The 25,545-nt window shown below is 37.8% G+C and overlaps 2 protein-coding genes across 6 annotated transcripts in view; both read left to right on the top strand.

Annotated features, from left to right (window-relative positions):
• LOC107097966 (protein bicaudal D homolog 1-like) overlaps nucleotides 1–9,771 on the top strand; it is a 39,365-nt gene extending 29,594 nt beyond the window's left edge. Inside the window, exons 5-10 of one of the 3 annotated variants that reach the window (XM_015395358.1) lie at nucleotides 526–918; nucleotides 3,876–4,634; nucleotides 4,726–4,877; nucleotides 4,980–5,190; nucleotides 6,252–6,337; nucleotides 7,806–9,771. In XM_015395358.1, coding sequence (XP_015250844.1) covers nucleotides 526–918; nucleotides 3,876–4,634; nucleotides 4,726–4,877; nucleotides 4,980–5,190; nucleotides 6,252–6,337; nucleotides 7,806–7,926 — 1,722 coding nt within the window. In that variant the 3' untranslated portion in view covers nucleotides 7,927–9,771. The remainder of the gene's footprint in view (nucleotides 1–525; nucleotides 919–3,875; nucleotides 4,635–4,725; nucleotides 4,878–4,979; nucleotides 5,191–6,251; nucleotides 6,338–7,805) is intronic. The other 2 variants (XM_015395359.1, XM_015395360.1) reach the window with 2 other exon arrangements.
• Nucleotides 9,772–10,793: 1,022 nt separating this feature from the next.
• Nucleotides 10,794–25,545, top strand: part of fgd4 (FYVE, RhoGEF and PH domain containing 4) — a 72,721-nt gene continuing 57,969 nt past the window's right edge. The window contains exon 1 of one of the 3 annotated variants that reach the window (XM_015395341.1): nucleotides 10,794–11,044. In XM_015395341.1, the coding sequence (XP_015250827.1) occupies nucleotides 10,945–11,044 (100 nt within the window). In that variant the 5' untranslated portion in view covers nucleotides 10,794–10,944. Of the gene's footprint in view, nucleotides 11,045–18,617; nucleotides 18,709–25,545 lie in introns of those variants that run through there. The other 2 variants (XM_015395340.1, XM_015395342.1) reach the window with 2 other exon arrangements.

Genomic DNA, 25,545 nt, shown 5'->3' with positions numbered 1-25,545 from the left:
CTATATGTTTTTTGTGCTTAAAGCTGAAAAGGGACTCTTATTAATACATGTATATATAAAAATTCCCTCAGAAAATTTGGAAGTCTGCAGTAGCATCTTTTCATTTGCACCACAATTAGAATGAAATCGAATCTTTTAAGTTTTATACTTATTGGAGGTTGTTAAAGAAACCTTTAATCTGTACTCTCTGATTTCCTGCTTAGCTGGAAGTCAGTTTTTCTTCTGTGCTTTTCATTGTGGGGAAAAATGAAAGCATTCTGCTCTATAAAGGCTGATATGTGTTAAAGGAAAAAATCTTCTTTCAAAAAGAAAATAAATATCAGGAGTCAGAACAACAATTGAGAAGTTCAAATAAAGTAACCGTGACAAACAAGTCTAGAAGAGGAGAAATGTTTATCTTGTCATCACAAAAGTGAGGAGGATGTAAGGGAGGTTATAACAAATAACTGAAGAATACTGATACAAGTAATGATTCATTTCCACACATCTTTAGCACATCTTTTGTTGTTTATGTCCATCCTGCAGGTGGAGCGTGAGAAGGCAGCTCTGCTCATGAACCTGCAGGAGTCACAGACCCAGTTGCAGCACACTCAGGGTGTCCTGACTGAGCAGAACGAGCGCGTCCATCGCCTCACTGAGCACGTCAATGCCTTAAAACATCTGAATGCAGACAAGGAGCTTGAAGACCCGCAAGAGAGTGAGAAACCTGATGGAGGCTCCCCGTCCCCATCCTCCAACAGCCACCATGATCCTGACATCCACGGGTTTGAGATTCTGGAGTGTAAATACAAGGTGGCCGTGACGGAGGTGATCGACTTAAAAGCAGAGCTGAAGGCTTTGAAGGAGAAGTACAACCAGGCTGTTGAGGGGCAGGGAGACTGTCACAATGATGACAGAGTCCAGGCACTGACCGAACAGGTAGGTTCTTGGTTCATCTGGATTACAGTGTCACAAAATAATATTTTAACAATTTTAATGACATAAACTTCTGTTTATGTCATTGAGGCTTTATGTGATAAACACAAAGCATTGCATAATTGGATTTTTAACTTGTTTAGTGGATCAAGCATTTTTTTTCAGTCAATCCTGTAGATGATCTTCTCTTACCTTAATGATAAAGACTAAAAACTTAGCTGATTCTTTAAAAGGAATTCAAACTCAGACCTTATTAATGTTTAAACTCTGCTCTGCTAGAAGGTGAACCTTCACCACAATCTCAGGTCTGCAGTGTCTTACAGGCGTCCCCTCTGATTCAGCTCCATCTTATTTCTGTTAAAAGATTCCCACAGCATGATGCTGCAATAATGTTTGAACAGGTCCTCTTATTGCGTTCTTTCATGGTCTCCCACTGACACTCTCATGTAAAGATCACGGTTCTCATTAGTAAAACATTGCTTGGAGTCCATATTAAAATGTGCGTAAGCCAATAGCCAATAAAATGGAGTATGCCAAAAAAAAAAATTTATAATACCATGTGCATGCACAAATAAAAGCAGTTTCCTTATATAAATGACAGCTGTACCTCATACTTTAGCTTAACCTCATGATAACCCCATATATATGCTAAAAGCAAGATGCTGCATGAATGTCATTGTGTAATTATAGGAGCCAGCTGATCAATGTTCTTTAATAGTTACCTATGGCAACCACTGACAAGAGAGGTGGGAAAAAAACGGTGTTAGTGAGAGGTGTTAGTCAGATAAATATATTCGGGAGCAACAGTAAATTAAAGGAAGTATTATTAATGGCATCTTTAGAGTCTAATCAAATTATCATAATAATAAAGGAAATTCAGGCAGCAATGAGTTTATTACTGAATTCAAAGTCTTTTTTTTTTATTTATGCATTTATTTTTTTATGGCTTATTGCACTTAAATATTTTTTTCCTCGAAGTGGCTTCAGGCAGATAGTCAATACATTTTTGATTGTTTAACAGCTGTAAATAATAAAAATAAAAATAAAAAATACCCTGAAAAGCAGGGTCTATAAATGTAATAAGATAAAATTTTAATGTTTTGGCTACATCAGCTCACTTTATTTAGATGTTTCTAAATCTTTTTTTTTTTTTGTATTGGATCTTTAATAAAGTGGGTTCAACATGAAGCTTCCTCAAATTTCCTCCCATATTAAACATCTAATATTTTTATACCTATAAATAATAAATATGTTTGAAATTCTATATGTACCACAGATTGTTTATTTATATTTATTTGTGCGTCTTTAGAACTGTGCACCAAGCTCCATTCCCTTTTTCCTAAATCTAAGTTATCCAAACTGATCTGCTCCAGATAAAGAGGGATTGCCTTGGTCTGGTGGATCCCTGAAACTCATTCACTCCTGACTCTCCCATTTAAAATTCTCCATTACACATGGATAGTTGGGCCGTATTTAAATGTTTTCAGCAGTTCGTGTGAATTTTTCACACCTCATTACATTGAATATTCTGGTCTGTAGTACAACTGGTGATGGTAATAGAGAGGAAACATTTGAAAGCGTCCAGACTTTAATTTATAATTTAAGTTGCTAATTAACCTTATTTTGTTTGTGTGGCATATTGGTTCAGTAGTGCCAGCTTTTATATCCTACTGCTGCGTTTTTCGATCTGGTGAAGTCTATCTATGATTAGTTTTCTTCAAAGTTTTAATTGAATGTCTGAGAGTAATTATGATGCAATCTAGGTGAGTGAGTTTCCACTTAGCAACCATCTCTGTTGTTAATTTCCTACTCCGGACAAAATATGAGTACCTGTTAGGCCTGAACAATTTTGCCAAAAATCTAAATTGAGATTATTTTTAACCAAAATTACAATTGCAAATTTTATTTCGATTTTCCTTTGCCCTAACCCCAAACTTGTAGAGTTTTTTTTTACTTTCTGGCATTACGATTTTTGAAAGCTTGCTTGCCCAGGGTCCATTATTGTAGAAATTTACTGTAGTCTTTATGTGAAAAAGTTCTTACTTCTACTTGCGTGCATGGACCTGCATACTAGCAGCAAAGCTATCTACCTTTCTGTGTTGCGGCAAAAACACACTTCAAGTGTTTTACCACCACCTAAAGGGCTGGAGTGAGAAAATTTAAGTCTTACTCTTGTTAAATATAGAGTGATTAATATTGAGTTTTGTTAAATTGCGATTATTGCAAATTGCAAATGCAATTTATTGACCAGCCCTATCACCTGTACAGATGGGTTTGCGTGAAGTACCACTTACTTTCAAGCCAAGCTTAATTGTATAAATCACAACCTTTGGCAGTCAGCGTACAAAAGTTTCAGGCCCTGCTTTTTTTCTATATGCAAGCTTTCTAAATGAGACCCTGGATCTATTCAATCAATGACTAATGGTTGTCTTTACAATGTATTCGCCCACCTGAGCTGCGGATCTCTGCAGCTCCTCCTACCTCGCTCCTATTGACTACTTCTCCAATAAATGCTCTCCTTTGCTAGCCTCCTTTTCTAGTTCTGTGTGCAATCGGTCGATCCTCTTTCATGTTTAGATTATGTGTTAATCTGTTTGAAGCCTGGGATTATAATCTATGCTCTATGCTAAAACTGAATTAAACACAGCTGTTCGTTAATTAAGTGACCTCTAATAGGCTGCATATGCAGCTTAGGCTGCAAACTCTGATACACATAAATTTCATTCATGTGTATTAGAGTAAAAGGGGGGTGAATACCTTATTTTTTTTAATCCTATTTGAAAACCATCTCTTTCACTTAATTATACAAATTAAGTGAACAAAACCCAAGGAAAAACACTAATGTCTGTCTTTGTAATAAAAGACTTTTATAATGTATATAACAGGCTGTAATATTATTATTCTGCTGTTACATACCACCTATTGAATTGTATCTAATCTAAATGAGTTTTTCAAATCAGATTTCACATTTGGAGCGGAGCTTCCGTGAGAGCCGGGAGAGGGTTGCAAGCCTAGAGGCAGAACTTCGGGCCTCAGCAAACACTGCAACAGAGAGCCAGAGCATGCTGAATGCAGCGCAGGATGAGCTCGTAACCTTTAGTGAGGAACTGGCGCAGCTCTACCACCACGTCTGCCTCTGCAACAACGAGACACCAAACCGTGTAATGCTGGACTATTACCGGCAGAGCCGCAGCACACGCAGCGGCAGCCTCAAAGGCTCAGAGGACCACAGGGCTTTGCTCTCTCCTCGCCTGGCGCGACGCCTTGCTGCAGTGTCTGCAGCCTGCCCATCCGATTCCCTCCGCAGTCCAATGGACTCGCCATCCAAAGACGCCAACCACAGTAACCCCCAGAGCAACTCAGTGGACTCTTCATCTTGTAATAGCAGCCCCATCCACAATATCACCGGCTCTCCATCCATCAGCATATCCAGGTGCACGTCACCAGGGCCCTCAGACACAGGCGGGGACCTGCGGAAGGAGCCCATGAATATTTACAACCTGAATGCCATCATTCGAGACCAGATCAAACATCTCCAGAGGGCCGTTGACCGTTCACTGCAGCTCTCCAGGCAAAGAGCTGCAGCCAGAGAGCTGGCAACAATGCTCGACAAGGACAAGGAGTCCTGCATGGAGGAGATCCTGAAGCTCAAGTCCCTCCTCAGTACCAAGAGGGAACAGATAGCCACACTGCGACTGGTCCTCAAAGCAAATAAACAGGTGAAAAACTTTTTTTGTTAATGGTAGAGAAGGTGTTGAATAATTTTTCTACTGAAAATTCTTCAAACCAGGCAAATTTTGCTTTATGCAGACAGCAGAAAATGCTCTGGCAAACTTAAAGAGCAAGTATGAGAATGAAAAGGCGATGGTGACAGAGACCATGATGAAACTGAGGAACGAGCTGAAGGCTCTAAAGGAAGATGCTGCCACCTTCTCCTCTCTCAGGGCCATGTTTGCCACCAGGTGAGAGACTCTGTCAAAGTGAAACTCCTCTGGATCTAAGAGAAAACTTGCTTTAATTGACCTCAAGTGGAACAAATATCTAAAACTTTTGTGTCCCTGCAGATGTGATGAATATGTCACCCAGTTGGATGAGATGCAGAGGCAGCTAGCTGCAGCAGAGGACGAGAAGAAAACGTTGAACTCTCTCCTCCGAATGGCCATCCAGCAGAAACTGGCCTTGACGCAGCGGCTGGAGGACCTGGAATTTGACCACGAGCAGATTCACCGTGGCCGTGGAGCTAAAGTACCCAAGATAAAAAGCAGTCCCCCAAAAGTAAGTCATGTACATAATCTCTATGAGACCTACAGATTCTAATGTTAATGTCAGGCCAGGCATGAGCTGATTACAATATGCCTCACTAGGATTTTCTTCATTAGCATCAGTTACAACAGATGCTGCAAACAGTAGAAACAGATTAACTGAAATCAGTTTGGAGAAAAGCATTTATTACCTGGAAATATTTCAAATTTTGTTGCATAAAAGTAACATTCTTTAAGAGTTAATGTGGTTCTGCAAAGTATTGCATCATGAGGCCTAAATATGAACTGATAAATAGTTTAATTATATGGTTTAAAAAAAAAACTAAAGACCAACACACATTTCTTTCTGCTTCTCAATTAAGCGCTGCTTTGTTGAGGTATAAGGTTGTAATGCAACAATATGAAAAAGTTCACAGGTGCTTTTTTTATTAGAGGTTTTGTATTAAGCTCTACCAGTGAGAATGTTTTCAAATGACAACAACAAAAATGGCTGCAGAATCAGCTTGTTTCATAACTCGCAGCGCCTCTTTGTGGAAGGTTCTGGAACTAACATCTAAGATTATTCTAATCAAATGTCAATGTTGATTATAACCAACATGTATTACAAAGCTCATCTGCTGTTTTTTTTTTGAAGCAGAAATGTATTTATGTTTTACACTCCTGAAAAACTGCTCAAAGCTATTCAATCATTACTTCCAGACCCAACCTTATACCATTAGATGGCAGTGTTGACTTATCTGTGTTTTATTTCAAAGCAGCATAGTATAACAAAGTATAATATATAACTGTGTTTTTGGCTCTTTTTGGACCCCAGTGGTCCAGAAAAACTGAGTCCAATCTTTGTGAGCAGAAGAATCTGTGTCTATTTTCTCATTTAACCTTATTCTGGCATCCAGCTGATATGCACCTTCAGTATAACAATTGTTCAAAGAGTGAAATCAGCCCTATGCATCTGTTAATAGCACCATGGGTGTGTTCAATCCCTTTGAATGTGGAAATGTTCTTGTTTTGCTTTTGCTGTCCTGTTCTCTAACCTCGAGTGTCACCACACTGTACATCTGTCTAATTTATCAGTTTTTTGTAGATTGTCAGCAGCCTTCTGCCTCAGTACCGACATTCTCCCCACAACTAAGGCGAGGGAGAGCCTCCCTAGCCCGCAGGTAACAAGCTAGAGAACCTGCTGGCTTTTTCACATCTCTCCTGCATTTAGATGATTGGTCCTGCATGTTCTTGATTTTCACACTTTTTTTCACATGGTACTTGATGAATAAAAAAAATAGCATCGTAATGCGTTTAAAGTGCTTATTTTTCATTATAGGTTGAGGATGTGATCACTTTGCATGTACAATTTTGCATGGCAGTGCTCTTGAGATGCTTATTTATTTGACCTTCAGCTTTGACTCAACAGTCCACGTTTACTTTCAGTGTTGAGTCTCAGTGGCATAGAAGCAAATTTTGAAATTGTTCAATAACTATATTTACTGATTTGTGATGGTGGAAGATGCTTCATCCAACCTAATGTGGAAGGTTTTCCTCCTTATCTAAGTAGAGATATTGGATGTGTGTTTAAGGCAACAGCAGGCAGTTCAGGCCTTCCTTTTTTTTTTTCTTTGATCCATTTTGTTTTTGTCTTTCTTTTGAGCCATGCTTTTAAATATAATTTATATCTCCATATGCTTAGTCTCAATGTTTGAATCAGCTTTTTATGTCTTTTATTTTGTTAAAAGAAAACATTTGACTTCAGGAAAATAGAATGTTTTGCTGCTTCTCCTCACTTAGCAAGGCTTTCCTTTCTTTAATTTTTTTCCTCTAATAAGTTTTTAGCTGCAGTCTGTATGACTTGCTGCCCAGACTGACTTCATTCAACTTTTGCAGGGAAACACCTGGAAAACCTCATTGAGTTGCACAAGTATTCATACATCTTAAACTACTTGTTGTCACATTACAACCAAAAGGTTTGATTAATGGCACTGGGAATGTTTGTAATAGCAAAAGCCCAAAGTAGTGCAATAATTTTTAATTGAAGACAAATGATGTTAGTTTTTTTTTTTTAACTCTTGGTGATAAAAACCTGAAAAGTGTGATGTGAGAGGTATATACCTAAATTAATGCTTTGTAAAACCACCTTTTAATGTAGCATCAGCTGTGGGTGATTGGTGATTTATCTTTAGGGTGGTTTTGCTGCAAAGTGGACCTCCAGCTGACTCTCAGGTCCTCTACAGCCTCTAACAAAGGTTATGAATGTAAGACCTGATACAGAACAGGATTTCTTTCATTTTCCAGGTTTCTATGATCAGGATCTGCACTTCAGGTTTGGTTTATTTTAATCACTGAAATGTTTCAGTTTGCACTTTTTCCCGTCTTTGTGCTCAACAAACCTAGCTGCTGTCAACTACTTTATTTTTTGCAAACAAAAATAACTTTTTACAGGAAAGCTGAATGTTTTCCCCCGCCAAGTGGTTTAAGCTTTTTTCCTAAGTAACCTCGTTCTTTTTTTTTCGTTCTTTTTGAAATATGCCAGGTGTTGCATTTTTTTATTCTCTTCAGCAGTATTTTCCTTTCTTCCTCTGCAGAGTGAAACTTGTTCCCACTTACTCTTTTTGTTCACCATGTTTGTGTCTTTTGCAGTCGTAAATTTTTGGAAGACCTCGAGGAATACCAAGCAGTCCTATCCAGCAGTCGCAGCCTTCTCTCCCCATGCGACCCACGTAGCTGCCTGGCCCATCAGCCCCACCCTCCCGGCTCCTAACCCCGCTGCCCCTGCCCAGACCCCTGGTCCTGGTCTGGAAGGAGCCATGCAGAGGCAGAGACACCCTGGATGAGAGAGGGGGGTCTTCTCTTCCCTAAGCCCAGCAGTCCAACACTTACTGGACTCTGTTATCTCCCATGCGTGTCATGGTCCGGTTCTGGCTGACACCCTGGCTACCTGGGTCGCAGAAGAGAAGCAAGGCGTGCTTCTGTCATATGGAAACGACTTCCTGCAGAGGAATCAGTAAACCAAGGACAGGGCAGAGGCTGAAATACCTGTAATACAGAACTGGAATCTTTCTTTTAGTTCCCACTAATAATAATTTATTGACTTTATTTCTTATTTATTTATTTATGGAATTTATTATTGCTTGTATGTTTTCTAATTTTCTTTTGTCTGATATTTTTTTTATAAAAATTTAATCCTGCTGTGGAGAAATGACGAGCTTTAGCAGATTTACAGTCACAGTCAGTTCTGCTCTCTTTCAGCAAAAATAAAACAAAAATATTTGATCATATGCTTTTTTTAAAAAGAAAAACGCTCACCTAATAAAACCGTATAGCCTTTTTTTGTGAGTATATCAAACCAGAAAAAAAATCCTGTTTTTTAATGAAGTAGCCCTTAGATGGCAGTTCCAGCAAACTAATGAAAGGGAAAAAGGTTGTGTTTTTTGAGGGTTGATTTCAACTATTTGTCTTTCCCAGATTTTTCTTGTGATGCTTATTTCTGAATTATTTGAACGCATTAGTTATTAGATACATAAAGATTTTTATACCTCTTACCGTTAATTTATTATGCAATGTTTTTTTTTTTTTTACAACCGATCCTTGTGATGTTTGTTGTTCAGCCCTCAGAAAATGAGTCAAATATACGGGGCCTTTCCCCTGTTTCTTCCTGTCCTGAAAAGGTTTGAAGGGAAACTACTAAAAGTACAGAAAACTCCTTATCTTGTGCTAAGGTCACTGTTATGCACACATTGTATTGTCTTCACCAAGTATTTCTTGTTGTTGTAGTAAACAGCCACGGTAACAATCCTTTTCTTCATCGTGACACAGGGAGCAACAACATTGCAGCTTTACTTATTGTTTTTCCAGCCGATCCTTGTATCGCTGTGTCCCTTAGCTTTCCCCAAACAGAATGCAGTACAGTACAAGCACAATTCTGCACTATGCATTAGAGCAATACAGCAGCATTGGCCACAGACAGATCTGAGGGAGATTTGTATTCAGTTACAACTGTGTCTGTCTGAAAAGGTTAAACAAAAAGGGTAAAGCCAGTGTTCCAGGTGGAAGAGGGACAATTTTATGTGCTAAAATTTAAAATATTGTCCTTTTTTTTTAAAGGAAGAAAATATTGAAACTGAAAAACGTTTGTAGCTAATTCTTCAACATCTTTTCAACAGCCTCATATTAGCTCTTATGTTTAAGATCTCCTGGCTGCACTGATTGTTTTGCCTCCTGGTTTTAAAACCTTAACCTTCTTAGCCAGTATTAGTGGTTATAAGGACATCATTGAGTGGATGTCCTGCTCAGTGGGTGTGCTCACTTGTTTTAATACTATAGATTGCTACTTTTGCAACTATGGAGTGATGAGAACATTTGTGGCTCTGAGGTAGCAGCTGAATTCATGCTGGTTCATTAACCTTACCTGGTTTGTTTGCACAACATCTATGGACGGAGAGAGAAAGAGGCCAACCTGTGGTTTTGACACGAATGCTTGCAGTATGCTGGAATATGGTGGGTTTTACAGTTTCTCCACCATTTGAAACAGTGTTTAATTGGTTACACAAGCAAATAAAAGATTTGTCCTTTGTTTCTGCATTTCTTTTTGCACTTAAAAACAGCTAATGATTAAAAGTAATCAAACACGGCACCATTTTATACAAATCCTTTTGTCCATTTGCCAAAGCAAAATAAATTAAAACACTGAAATGGAAAAAAAAGGGAGGAAAGCACTCAGCTTTGGCCTTCAACTAGGCCTTTAACATGAATTTGATTTGATCTAACCCAAGGTTCCTCAACTCTGGTCCTTGAGGTCCAGTGCAACTCATTTTGCCTGGCCCACCTGTTTATGACACTTTAAATAAAACTCTGTGTAATGATTAGCTTGGAAGATTGTTTTATAACCTTGCTTAGGAACCTATCCAATTAGCCTCTATTTAATAAGGGATTTCAGAAGGTTGATTGCAGTGGACATTATTTAGGAAAAAGAACTAAAAACAAAAGAAAGTCAAACATACCCTTAGCAAAAAGTAGCTTATTTAAGTATACTAAAAGTGCACTAATTTCATACTTAAAATCAGGCAGTGCACTTAGAGTTTACTTATTCTAAACTATATTTCATATGCTTAACAATAGTATAGTGTTTACTTTATTATTAACTTAAAAATGTCCCAATTTAGTTCGAAGTGTTATTATTTTAGTAATATTTCAAGTACACTAAAAGTACATGGTCGGTATACTTTCTAAACTTAAGTATTCTTAATAGAATTTACTTCAAGTAGGCTATACTTCTTTTTGCTAAGGGTATTTTGAATTGTTAAATTAAAATAGAAATTACGGCTCTTTCTACTTTTACGCACTACTTTGCTTTGGTAAGTAACATAAAATGCCTTTAAAACATAATAATCTTTGTGATCTTAATAAAATCACAAACAGCCGCATAACTTTTCTTTGCAGTTTAATATATAAGCCTGTACTCACCTTAAAAGAAGGGACCTAGTATAACCTAATAATGTTGCGCCAGGAGCAGCAGCAGCCAGCTGATGAGACAGAGGGGCGGGGCTCAGAGCGACACCCCCATCAAGGTGACTTTGGAGGTGGACCAAGGATCAGTCTGACCCGTCTCAGACTGTAAACACTACTTACTGAGCTCCTGGAACCGCTCTTGGATCGGGACGCACCGCAGAGACGGAGACGCACATGGTTCCGGTTGCGCACGGTTTGGATTGCTGCTAAGAGGGGAGCGCCTTTCTGGGGAATTAAATACTTTGTTTTTTCTTCGACTTCCCATGTCTGAATGATTGAGCGGGACATAAAGGAGAGAAAAATGAGCTTCAACAGAGTCGCTATTCGCAGGAAGCAGCATAGTCTGGACAGCTCGCACGCAAAGGCTGCAGGTGGGTTAAAAATGGGAACAATTTGAACTGGCCGCTCTGATCCGCTTTGTTTTTGTTTTACGGGAATTGTGTAGTTGATTCTCCTTTATTCACTTCCTTATAGTTTATCAAAATCTCTCAGTATAAATTCCCCGTGATCTCTCCTCTGAGTTATATGATGTGTGAATCATTTTATGGATTGGAATGGCCCTTGTATGTTTTCCTTATGTCTGATTGGGAAAGCTTGGGATTTTTATTTTTATACACCAGTACACCTAAAGGGCTTGTTAACACAGCACTGTTTACAGGAATGGGGCGTTTCATAGGCAAGTTCAAACCTGCTAACAAGGCTTGATGGCTGGAGGACAGCTTTCCCCTCTGCAATATAGACCATCTTCATATGCAATCCTGGGGAGCACAGGCGGAAATATTCCATCAATGCAGTTTGTGTTCCAGCTTTAGTTATAAAAGTTAATCCAATATTCTGAGTCCATATAGGCTGTGTGATGGATCTTTCCAAAAGCTGCAAACATGCACTTGCAGCTACAGACTCTAGAATTCTTGGAAACAAGAAACTGAATCCATCCCATGTTCAGAATCTCAGCTCTGTTTGGGCATGACCTTCTGAGACAGGAAGAGCTCACATAATTTCAGTCTTATCTTGGAACTCCTACTTGTGTAAACACGCTGCTGGGGATACTTCACTGCACTGGGAGATTTGAATTTTTCTCTCTGTTTGATGGGAACACTGTTCAGATTATGTAACTCTTTAGCTCATATAATATCAGTGACAGTCTAATAAAGTCAGATCCGGTCAGAGACTACAAAGTGATTCATCTGGTATGATATTACCATGACCCATCCTGTGTGAGCAATGCTGAAGTCACATAGCAGATAGCGACCCCTTTGTTTTGCACTATTGCCAAACGAGTTACACCAATAGTTAATTGCCCTGTTGGATCAATAAATAATTGAGTTGTATTGAATAAAATAAGAGCACTTTATGCTGTTTTACATAGAGATCTGAAGCTCTGTACAACGGATCTAAGTATTCAGTTAATTATGTTTTCTCTTCCTTGTCTTATGGCTTTTTCCCTTTTAGTGATTCCCACAGCAGTTATGTTCTTCATCTACACCCATTTTCTGTGTATATTTTTCTGTCACACAAACTATCTTCATTTCCTCTTTTGTAATCCATAAATCTTCTCCTTGGTCATCCTCTAGGCCCTTCTGATTGGGATGTTCAGCCTTAACAACCTTCTATCAGTGTATTCACTATATATCCTTTGTATGTCTCATCTCACATGAACTAAACTTCTGATATTACTCATTCCTGTTTCTATCCATTCTTGGTACTCCTAAAGAGAACCCCAACATCTTCATCTCTACTTCTTCAACTCTGTTTCCTGCCTCTTCCTCAGTGCCACTGTGTCTAAACCAAAAAACATTGCTGGTCTGCCACTGTCTGTGCTCCTTTTTTCCTTCTTGCTGATCATATAAAACAGTGTGTCTCAACCTTTTTTGACTTGTGTATCCCTTACCATGAGTACCCCTCTCAGTCAAAAATATTGATGATTATCCAATAGTAGAATGGACAATAACTGATTTTAAAATAGAAACTATTTTACTTAATCTTTTCATTTGAATATTTAATTATTAGGCCATTTGTTTTCCATCTCAAAAACATATGTTCCCTGGACGTAAGTAAGGAATCAAAATAAATACTAAATACAATCCTATTATAAACCTGTATTTGTAAAACTGGAGCTCCTCTGAGTAACTCCTTCATAATCACATTCAAACTGGATAAATTGGGAGCAACATTCAGAATAAAAAATATTGTCAGACTAACTTAGTTAGTTTTACTTTCTATTCATCAAACACCTGAGCTGCTTTAATGAGCTCCGATAGCTCAGTGTAAAAAAACGGTGTCATAAGTACTGTACAGAGCAACGAAATATACTCTCTGCATTTAACATTGTGCTGCTTCTTTTGCTCAGGGACCCAGAGTGGCAGTCTGTGGGAGTGGGGTTTGAACTCAGAACCTCAGGATTCCAAGCTCTATGCCCTAACCACTCTCTTCTCTGTCTCTTCTAGACAGTTTCATATCTCCTAATCCTGTCATTGGGGCAGACTACCTTTTAAATCTTTATCCTCCTCAAAATTCTTTCTTATTTCCTCCTTATTAATTTTTGCACTTCCTGATGCACCATGATCACATCTTCAGTTTTTTTTTATTTTCCTCATTCATCTGGTTTTCAAAGGACTCCTTCCATCTCCCTATCACGTGTTGCACCTGTCAGCACATTCCCATCTCATCTCTATCTCTCTGTCTGTATAAGTCCTCTTCTCCTACCTGTCTAACCTATCATACAATTCACTATATGTCCTCTCTTTGACAATAGCTACTTTATGCTGCATCTCTCTGCACACCTGGTGACTCTCTTCTTTCCTTTCATCAACCTAGGAATCTATAACATAACTTAAGGGGGGAGTGACGGCCTACTGGTTAGAGCATTGCGCATGGGTCCCGGAGGTTCTGAGTTCAACTCCCACAGACTTCTGCTCTGGCACCCTGAGCAACACCCTTAACCCCACACTGCTCCCCAGGTGCTGCACAGTGGCAGCCCACTGCTCCCCAAGGGAATGGGTTAAATGCAGATTTGAATTTCTCCAATGTGAGATCAATGGAGTTCCATTATTTATTTAGCTGTTTATTTAACATACTCCACCCAACTTAGCTGATCTTGAACCATTTTTTTAGAAGAAAAACTGACAAACAAGTCAAACTGAATGAACTTTTAGGGTATTTTTCCAGAAGACAGCTGTAACCCCAGCAGAGATTGATTCTGCAAAGCATATGCTCCTGATAACGAGTGAATCCAACACTTTTCATTTGTAAAAAGTATTAAAAAAGCATGAAGCACTTTTATTTCCCCCTTCACAGGTATAAGCTACTATGCGTTGGCCTGTCACATGACATTATCAATAAAAATGGTAAAACTTTGCATTTCTTGGTACATGAAAATGTTCAGATGTTATGAATCCTTAAGGACAGAAGTTAATCTTTGTTTTAAGATAAAACTAAGTCATTAGTCCAAGCTTTCAGTCAATGGTGACGAAACTGTTTTTGGTGTTTAATCCAGGCAGCGTTGGACCTTGCACTGTGCTGGGGTTTCTGTGAAGACAGCTTGTTCCCCAACAATAAAGCCGCTTGTTCTTTCCTCAGAAAGGAGCAGTGGGACTGTATGAATTAGGAGCTGTGTGGCCTGCCAGCCTGCTGTTGCTGGTATTGTTTCTCTCCACTGATGCTTATTCATTTAAGCTAAACCCTCTCACTGTCCTTCACTTGCTGTGTCACTATAGTGGTTCTCTTGTGTAGCTCAGATAATTGTAGCTTCAAAATCTTTGTTTTGGATTATTTTCAGTGCTTTGCTGTACCACATTTTCACAAACAACAGTGCAGTTACAGTTTTTTCTTTGTTTTGGGTGTTTTATTCCACCAAAATGGCTTTAAAATACTTAGATTTTCTTGTAACAGATAAAAACATCAATGGAAAGGCATCATGTTTAATTACTATGCCGTTGTTAGAAATAGCAAGAAGTTTAGGACATGTGCAACTATAGGCAATCCAAGGTAGAAACAAACCAATTTACTGCTTAGGGCCTCCAAACCACCAGGAGTTTCATATAAATGCATGCATTTTGACACAGATCATAGATCTGAAATGTGTCTGCTGAGAATACTTTCAGGTTTGATTCGATAGTTTCAGCAAAGTTTTCCTTTTGTTATTATTTCTAGGACATTAGGTCATTTTACTTCGTAAGAGTGCTGAGATTATTCATCATATTTAGATTGTGGTGTTGCCATAGCTACACTGATGCTATGAGTTTAATCCTATGTGGTGTTTTTTTTCAACTGTAGATCTCAGCAAATAATAACCAGATACCTGTGATACAACTTTGTGCCTAGCCAATTCAACTTGGCGCCCTCTCCTAGATTTCCCCGGATCTAAGTCTGCTGCAGGCCTAACATAGGTTTGGACCAGCCCTGTCTGAAGGGCAATGTTTGGCAGAATGTTAAACCATATATATTTACTTAATATGTGGTTCAACTACTAATAATGAAGAAAGGCTAGTTTGAAAGATTTTCATTTCTTTACATATTAATTTTAGTTAACATAAAAGGATCCCCTAAAGTTTGCTCAGACTTTATAGCATGAAAACCAAATTGGACTGAACCATTTAAAGTATGAAAGTTGGTTTCTAAAGCCGAGCATACACTGTGCGATATTTTCAATTGTTGCACGCAGCCACAGCTCAAACTGCACGACAAAATTGCAGAGTTTAAAGTTTACAGCTCAAGATGTATGTTCTCACACTGTGTGATTCGACGCTCTGATGCGTCTGAATGCTCACACTGCACGTCCAAAAACCACTGAGCACCGAGAGATGGCGCTGGTCAGATTCGTCAATCTGGAAGAAGAAGAACTCCCTTGTTTGCACATGCGCAGTGCTCGATGTATTGGTAAATTGGCTCGCAGACAGCAGGATTTGTCTATGAACACCTTACGACAGCCGACTGAATTTTAAACCTCATTAATTTTCTCCCAAACTTATGATTCCTGATCAGGAGGTGGTTGCCTCTCACCCCCTGTTCAAATTACAAAATAAATCTTACCTTCACTCGAAAGTTACAATATAGAGGTAGATAACATTTACCAGTAGTGATGTGAAATGGAATTCTCCAAATGGCATGCCAAACTTTACCTGTCGAGTAGAAACTTTGAAACCAAGGTATCAGTGGGAAGCCTGACCTGTGATTTCAGTGTATGCCATCGCTTGAAAGAATCTCCCAAAAACACTCTGGTCTTGTGTCTCTCTTCTGACACCTTTATTTTCTTCTCATACACTTTGTAGACACTTTATCTCTTACGACCCTCGTCAATTTTCAAAGAACGATGGGGAAACAGGTGAGCTTCAATGACTGGCTGAAAGCTATCTATGGAGACATGTACTTAGAATGGCTTTACGTAAACATATCATCAGAATGATTGACAATGAGAAGCACCACTTATTTAGATCCACCAGGAAAAAGAAAATCCTCCACGATACCTTTAACAAAGAGCTGCCTCCATGGTGTGTGGGACATCTGTACATCATGCTGGTCACCAGCTTGGTCAAATAAAGCATGCGTTGGTCACTCTGGTCCATAAGGCACGCAGCCTAAACATACAGATATTCAGTAGGTCTGGGAACAGGATAAGAGGTGGGCCGTTAATCCTTGCCAGTTGAAATTCTGGAGGAAGTTTCTCATAAACCCTGTTCTATGGGGGTTAGCTCAGAAATTTCGGACAATGGAGCTTGATCCATAAGAGAGAGAAGATTGGTGCTGAATATTATTTCAATGTCACTCTGAATTGCATCACCCATTACTTTACAATGTGATACTTGTTGAAGTGCTTAAAATGACTTTCTTAAATCCAAACCAAACAGAAGAATATGGGAGAATATATGAGATATAGGTTGCTTTGAAATCGGGCTGCATAATGTTGTGTATATATTGTCAGTATATCCCACTGATAACACCAAGGACTGTGTGGAATGTCATAGTTGCATAGAAAATTTCATGAGCTTATGTGTACAGGTGTCCAATATTCAAGCTGTTTTATTCAGTTTCACTGCAGTAGACATCCACACCTAATCCAGGTTATAGCATCTATGGTGCTAAAGTTCAAAGGGAGTGCTGGAAGATGACAAAAAGGCATCTGACAGAAAGAAAGAATAATGCCACCAGTATTAACCGACTGACGCTTAGCATGGCAAGGCTGTTGGTACCAGAACAGTTTGCATGAAACTCCATACATTTGGTACATATTCAGGTTTTCAAGTCAGAATGAAACACTTTTTTTTCTTTTGTAATTTGGTTTTGTACTTCATCAATCTTTTTCAGTTTCTAAATTTTATTTACATTCTAAAACATTTCACAGTAGAAATTAAAGAAAGTGATGTAGAAGTATAGAATCAATGTGTTTTTAAACCTTTTTTTGTGGTTTGCAGTTTTTTTTATCCTATTTTATTTCTCCTCTATAGTTTTTTTTTCACTTTCAGCATTCTAAAGGAATCTCAGTGTATGATTAATGAGCCCCTTATAATAAATGAATAAATATGTTACTGACCATCTAAGCATTTATATTAAGTGATCAAAGTGAAAAAGGTACATAAATACAGTCTGCTCCTACCGCTTGTTGCAATTTCCAGCAACAATAATAAAATAACGCACAATATGATTATATTATGAAGAAGGAAAGAAGAAAATGTTTTAATTCCAGCAATTTATATCTCCAACAATTTATATGAACAGCAGGAACATCTCACACTTCTTTCAAAAGAATCTGAAGATGCTGTTTATTTGCTCATTTAGTAATAATTTTTTCCCATCATGTAAGAGGGTATGGCCAATGCCTGTGTGTGTCATAAACCTCAGAAAATGCAGAAATAGCTGTATGTAGTGCTTGTATTTCTATATTAGCATATAAATGAAGGTAGAAGTGTTAGGCAGTTCCAGTAGGTGGAGACAAAAAGCAATAGATATTTTTCTTCTTCAGGGAGTGGGTGGGTGTTTAGTGTAATAAACATCCACTTTACTCTTACTGTACTAATTGATTTTTTTTCTTAAGACTGCAGTCTCTCTTTGTTAGAGAAACTCAAAGGAAATGTGACACTGAAGACATTAACAAAACAATATTTCTTTCCTTTTTTTGATATATGGGTTTGTTCATGTACAGAAAGAGACATACATTTCTTAAAACGTACCTAAGACTTGTACTTTGACTTCTTTTTTTATTTTCGATAAAATATCTTTGACAGAAAAGAGATATTTTCCATCTTAAATTCAGAATGAGGAATGTTTGTCTCAAACTTAATCCCAAGTATTAGTAGAAATTAAAGTTTGTGCCATGATTCTGCCAGGAAAGAGTTTTTTTCTTTCCACTCACCAGCTGCAGCTTCCTGACCGTGAAGCATGTTGCTTCCCTCCTCTGACTGGTATTGTTTGACAGGGGGACTTTGGCCAGAAATTTGCAAGACTCTACTTTTCCTTTTTGAACTCAAGTTGAGCTTATAAAGAAAGAAGAATTCAATCATAGAACATTGATGGACCTGGAGATGCTTTTAGGAAGCTGTTTTAGTGGAACTTCTGAACCAGATTATGTAATTCCGTCACTTTTGTGAAATTCTGGATATTCCTTCCCTGAGGAGACAGACTGATGTTAGGACGCAGGATGGATGATTCACCTTGCCCTTCTAGAGTTTTAGAACTTCTAACAGTATAATATTTCCAGGCAGGGTGTCACTGCTTGTTTGCTGTTGCAAAGGAAAGAAAGAAGGCTACGTTTTCTAAACGGTGGTGTATCTGTGGACTTGACCCAGGTGAAATAATTATTTTGACCTCATGTTTATTTCTCCTCTTCGACAAAACGTGAACTACCTTTGGAGTATTTACAGAAAGTCCCAGCTGAGACAGACCCTGGTAGAGTCTGAGCAAGGAAGAAGATCTCACTGATCAACTGTTAATACATGGTAGAAATAAACATTTACTGGACTAAAAATGAAACGAAGACGCAAGTACCGGTTTTGGAGCCGGAAAGGTAAAAACTCAAAGATGTGTCTTCTCTGCTGTTATGGTAAGATCGTATTTTACTCATTTAGAGCTTCTTTTTTTACCCTCAACATCTGATTCCCAGTTTTTGAGTTGTATCACCTGTCTGGATCAAATTCCTAATCCCATCATTAAGCTTTCTCCATGATAACCGTTTAATTATGATGCTGGGGGGTTTGTCCAAATTCCCCTGTTGGTTAAAGCTAATTATCTTTAAAAATGTAGCAGATAAATACTGGGTGTATTACTCCTGAGATGAGTACTCTGATGTTGTTTTGGTGTTTCCATGTGAAGCATCTCATTGGTGTGCAGCAGCGTGAGAGAAAGAATTTAAATCCACCAAACTGGAAAAAGAGAGACGGTTCTGTTCTCAGAGGCTTGGGAACCGTCTCCCCCTCTTAAGACCCTCTTCCGAACACTCTGGCATTTTGGCATCTTCCCCAGTAACTCATTAACTGTTTCCAACATGCTCTGGACAGGAAACCAGTATACACGTTGATACATGTCGATTTGCACTTTAAGGTTGAGTCAACCTTAGCCGGCAGAGGTCCGGAGGAAATGGTGTGAGGCTTTCTGCTCTATTTTTTTTGTTGTTGTTGTGGGCAGGAAGGAAAAGGCTGGAACACCATTTGGCCCGGGTCCTTTCAGCACGCTCATTGTTTCATTGTGAGACAAGCTGCCTAAGGAGAACACAGCATATAATATCAGTTGGTTTCTGTTTTAACAGGAACTCACTATAGTTATCTCTATTAATAGGTTTTGTTTCTTTTGTGCAGACATACATCTATCAATATGATTGGAATATAATTGGAATATAATTTTATGATTGAGTTTATGAAAACAATATAATATTAATGTTGAATTACTGATGGGTAAGATTTTAAAAACATGTTCCCATCAATTTCAGGGTTTATCATTTTATTAATTTTTAGTATTTAATTTGGTTTGATCTAAATCAGGGGTATATTGTTCTACTTTAACATATCTGATAGTGATTATTAAAGTTGAGAAAAAAATGTGTCAATGAGCCAACAATAGAAATCAGTTGTGCAGATAAAGGAAGGAAGGATGCTCCCACTCGACACTCCTGATCCATCTAAGCCATCATATAGTATCTGTTTTTGGTCGTCTCTGCTGGAAGGTGAACCTCCGCCAGAACCTCCAGTCTTTTGCAGCGTCCAGCAAGTTTTCTTTCAGGATTGTCATCATTTAGCTCCAATTTTCATCTTCTCTGAAGAGCTTTCGTGTCCCTTAAGAAAAGAATCACTGCATAATTATGCAGGAACTATGCATTGCTTGAAATGGTGTTTTATATTGTTTTATATTTATATTGTTTTATACAATATATATACAATACTCTGCATTAAGCTTCTCCCCAGCTTTGTCCCTGAACTTTCTGCTGCAGACCTTAGTTTTCATTAAGCTAGTTGTTTTGTAATATAATAAACCTATGAGCTAGATTTAGACGTGGATTAAATTAGACACGCGTTACCTTGAAAACCAAGCATCATTTCCTGTCACTTCAAAGCAATGCACCACCTGTTCGGATTACCTCTCACAATCTTAGTAAAACAAAATGCAGTTGGTGGTTGTAAAATTCAGAAGTCTTAAAACTTTTAGGGTTTTATTTACATTTCTTAAATTTGAATCTAGCGATGCATGCAAGATCCAATAAACAGACAAGAAGTTATTTTATATGAGGAGGTTTTTTTTTTAGGTGTGAAACCCACAAAGATGGCTGTCCCAGGCTGGCAGTGCAAAGAACATTAGTCTTCAAACAGCCCTCTATGCATATGCTAACATTTGTTTTTTGATTAAAAGTTTTTCCAGAAAACTTGATTTGTATTTTTTTTTTTTTTTAAGTAAAAAAGTAAGTAAGAAAAAGGATCTGAAGAGACATTGATTTCCAGGACTTTTGTAAAGCTGCTTATGGCCAGCAGGGGGAGACTTTGCAAGTTTTCTATGAAAAAAAAGTCTTTGTTGTTGGGGGACCTTTTAACATGTTCTCACATATAACAGAAATAGATATTTACCTTTATTTTTATGGCAGCAGAAGAATTTCTCACTGAAAAAAGATTACTCTGCTCAGATTTATATTTTATTTTTTACCATTCGCACAGTAATGGCTTATTTTACCAAAGATTCATGCTTGAAATACAAATACATGAGAAAAAAAAAAGGTGTTTCAGAACAGCCGGCCATTTGTGTAGAATGTATTTTTAATTATTAAATGTATTACTGTCTACATTCTAGCTGGACCTTCTACAATCCAAGCATTTAAGTTTCAAAGTCTGAATCTGCAGCTGTTTAGAAAGCAGCTTGAAGTCCTAAGGTATGACTGCCTTCTTGCACCTGCGTGAAATTAATGCATAAGTCCAAAATTCAAAGTACACTCTGTGGTCAAAGATAGCTTGTTAGATCTTCACCTCTTGGCTGTGCTCAGAAACATGTATTGAAATATATTGCTGTTCAACATAATGAAACCTGTTCACCTGCAGAATTTTTTTTTTTTTAGAGACAAACGAAATAATAAGCCCACATAACAGATTATCTCAGATGAATCGATTTGGACCTTTATGGTTGAATTGATGGTTTTCACCAAAGTCGGACCAGACTCTGTTTGAGATATAAAGTGGTGCTGAATTTCCTAGGAACTGCTTGTTGCATTTTAAGCCAGAGGCTCTGCTTATTAAGCTGCTGGTCCTGTCTGTTGTTCAGGAATCTTGGATTGATGCACGACTCTGATTTTAGATTCAGCAAGCAGGTCAGCACAGTGGTCCACTCTGATTTCATTTAAAGCTTACTAGTAAAATCCAAGCTCATCTTCTTTATAAAGTTTTTACTTCTCAACTTGACTAATGCACCTGCCTCACTAACAAGATTACCCTGTCCCTTCTTTGCTGTCTTTAGCTGATTATAAATTCAGCTGCCCTCTGCTAACAAATACAAGATGCCAACAACCCATAATTTAGTATCACTGGCTGTCTTTTAGAATTTTTTATTATTATTTTTTTCTTACAAGATTTTGTCTCTTGTATTTCTAAATGGTCTGGCTTATCTTGGTTTTCTGTAGATAAATGACACATCAGGTTTCAAAAGTTTTTTTTTTGTTGTTTTTTTTGTATGTAGATAATACAAACACTGAGTACTTACAGCAGCTCTTGGATGATTACACCAGAGATGAATGAGGTAAAAAAAAAAAGCTAGCTTGACAAAAACCAACTGAAAACCAACAAAAGTTTGTGTTATTTAGAAATTATTAGAATTAAAACGGAAATATAGACCTGAGCTTCTTGTAATTATTTAAAACAACATTCACTAGAAGTCTCACATCAAACATGCTTAGTGTAAATCTATCTAGAAGCGTCTTAATTCCTACTAAAGCAAAACATTGTCTGTATTGCAAAGCATTAAATATAATTTACTGATTTTACCAGTGGAGCAGTTTAAATCACAGACCAGAAAAATCACATGTGGGGTTCCTCAAGGCTCTATTCTGGGGCCCCTCCTCTTCAACATCTACATGCCCCTTTTTGCTCAGATTATAGCAAACAATAGCACCAGTTACCGTAACTACACAAACAATTGATTGATTAATTGATTAACTTACTTTATTGATCTCACATTGGAGAAATGTACTTACTACATCAGCTCAAATAGTCAAAGAAGAAGAATTTGCCAAAGGATGAAAAAGTGCATGGGATATATACAGTATATGCAGTGCTTCCACATATGATAGATTTTTTTATATATATAGTAAGATCATTATACCGAGTTATTGCAAAGGGTGTTTACATTGGTATTTATATAGATGGATATTTATTTATATTTATAAATATAGTTATTGCACTGGGTGTCAAATATAGCTTGACATCACAATGTCACTGGGTAACTATGAACCCATCAGAGCATTGGTTACATGCTTAGAACAGATCAATATGTGGATGCACTATAATTTTCTCCAACTGAATAAAAACTTAACTGAGGTAATAATCTTCGGTCAAAGGAGGAGAGATCCACAGTTAGCTCATAGCCTTAGTTACTACAGCTAGATACCACTGATTATGGCCAAAATCTTGGTGTCATGATAGACTCAGACTTGAACATTCAGAGGGACACAGAGGCAGTTACTAAGTCAGCCTTTTAACACCTGAAGAATATCTCCAGGATTAAAGGACCAATGTCCAAACAGGATCTAGAAAAACAAATTTATGCATTTATCTTAAGTACAATTGATTACTGCAATGGTGTCTTCATAGGTTTGCCTAAAAAGTCCATCAGACAGCTGCTGCTGATCCAAAAAACTGCCGCCCTTTGACTGTTGCGCACTTTCATCTGGTTTGGTCTGCCGGCTTCCGTAGCGTCGTGAGCGCGCATGTGCGCGCTTTCAGGAAATCCTATACACTACTGTTTATGCTCTAAAAACATTCTAAATGACTTCGTTTCGAGTAAATTCTGGATGCTACCCACTCAGGACACTTGGAATACATTGGACGAGCAGTATGGAGGAATATTGACACGTTTTTTGTGGACTTTTATGGACCTTTCTGTCTCGGTCACCATAGACCTCCATTATTTGAATGTCAGCAGACAGCAAGAAGCCTCCCAGATCTCCAGATGCATTTGAGATATCAAAAAAGTACTCCAGAGTGTTGTTCAGCATGGGGGTGAGTAGAAAATGAAGGCTAATCATGTTTTGGGTGTACTATTCCTTTAAACGTTCTTTTTTTAAAATATGCTACCCACCGGGTCGTCAGCGCTGTTCAATGACGTTCCAAAAAAAGTTTCGTAAAGAAAAAACGTTCCTGTATTGTTTTATTTAGCATTTTGTAAATCCCATTGAGTTCTGTTGGAATAGTCAATATCCCTCCGCCACCGGAAACGGAAAAGGGGCCTGTTTACACTTAGTTGTAGTCTTTTCGCAAGGCCCAAGTGTTTATGCTTCACTCTGTGTACTCCAACGTCGAGGTGCTAACGTCTGTGTTAAACACTTTAAAAAACTCTGAAAATGGAATACGAAAGGTGGATTCTTGAGGAGGACATATTGGACTTTGAGTTTGACGGTAGAGGATACCGTCGCGAACTAGTGGTCTGGAGTGTGCAACGCTTCAGATTCGAACGGGAAGCGGAAGTTTATAAGCGGTTGTGATGTATCGGAAAAAATAGTTCTGGGATTTACAAAATGCTGAATAAAACAAGACAGGAACGTTTTTTCTTCACGAAACTTTTTTTGGAACGTCATTGAACAGCGCTGACGACCCGGTGAGTAGCATATTTTAAAAAAAGAACGTTTAAGGTTGTTTTAAGGACATTATCGGACATGCACTATGGAAGCCATTCTGAAGCAGCCAGGGGGGGATTCTGCATGAGCCAAATAGCAGAGACAGGACCAATCGTCAAAATTTTGGTGTCGATCATTCGATTTCATCCTGGACACTACAGAAAATGGGCTAAAAGTGTTAAAAACCGGAATTTTCCTTTAAAGTCTAGGGCAGGGGTCTGCAACCTTTCATATCCAAAGAGCCGTTTTGCTCAGAGTACGACCTAATAAAAGTTGTTTAGAGCTGCAAAATATACCATGACTTTTTCTAGAAAACCTTTTTTTTTTTTATCTTGTATAAGAAATTAGTCGTTGCCATATCAAACAATCAATTCATATATTTTTAATGTTAAAACGTATAATTTTCAAGCTAATTCATAGAAAAATGTCTCTTAAAACATATTTCTGGTTCTTTTAATCTCATTCTTTTCCATCTTATAAAAAAACGCTAAAGCTATTGATACCGGTATATATTATTGTAAATTATTTAGCTCTTTATATACATTTTAGCCGCTATTAAAAGCCGCTGGAGAGGAGTCCAAAGAGCCATATGTGGCCCTGGAGCCGCAGGTTGCAGAGCCCTGGTCTAGGGTAACACCTACAGGGCATATCTCAAACTGCTATCCAAACTGCAGAAAAGAGTCATCAAGATAAATCATAACGCTGTCTATCATGACCACACTGATCCATTATTAATTTATTCTTGCTTTCTTAGATCCTCTGATCTGGTAAAATTGATAATTAATGTATAAAGCTACTTATAAACAGCTACCAGACAGCATATAAAAATATTTTGCTGAGCTAGAGGCACCATTTAGTAACATGGAAAAACAAACTTCAAACGAATGTGCATTTCAATAAGTGCTGCGATAGTATGGAACAGAGTCGGTGTTAAATTAAAGCAATGTCCGAGCAAGAGACTGTTTAGGAAAATACTTTTTTCTTATATATTCTTATATTTTTTTTTTTTTTTTCAATTGGTCATTTGGGCTCTTGGTGGTTATTGCATGAATGAAACCTGTAGACATGTTTGTATGTACACAAGTAAATATATTTGCTTTGCTAATGGACTTTGGAGTTGTATGGACTCATAAGTGCAGTAGGAATTGGATTATTTTTTGCTTGGGATTATAGGAAGGAGAAGAGGTATAATTAAATGAGCTTAACTTCTTCATACCCATTTACTGACACAAACATGATATGTATAATGGAATTTTATATATTATTAGAATTATACACAATGTGTGTGTCTAATTTGTGATTTTACTGGATTGTGTAAAAAAGTAATTCATTAATTTATTCATTGAAGGCACTTTACAACTAAATGGACATGACGATGATAATGTGTTATCTGCCAAACAGAAATTATTTTTATGACAAAAAGTATATTGAAATCCATCAAAATGACAGCTCAGTCTTTCACATCATCTACCGCCGTTTTAACCAATCAGCTCTCAGCTCAGCTCAGTCGTGATTAATCTGTTGCACAATGTGAAGAGCAACACAGTCAATCCTAAAAGCCAGCATGTGATCATTGAAGCA

The sequence above is a fragment of the Cyprinodon variegatus genome, unplaced genomic scaffold, assembly GCF_000732505.1.
Source record: "Cyprinodon variegatus isolate N-32 unplaced genomic scaffold, C_variegatus-1.0 Scaffold737, whole genome shotgun sequence".
NCBI classification, from domain to species: domain Eukaryota; kingdom Metazoa; phylum Chordata; class Actinopteri; order Cyprinodontiformes; family Cyprinodontidae; genus Cyprinodon; species Cyprinodon variegatus.
This window is presented reverse-complemented; position numbering and strand designations above follow the sequence as displayed.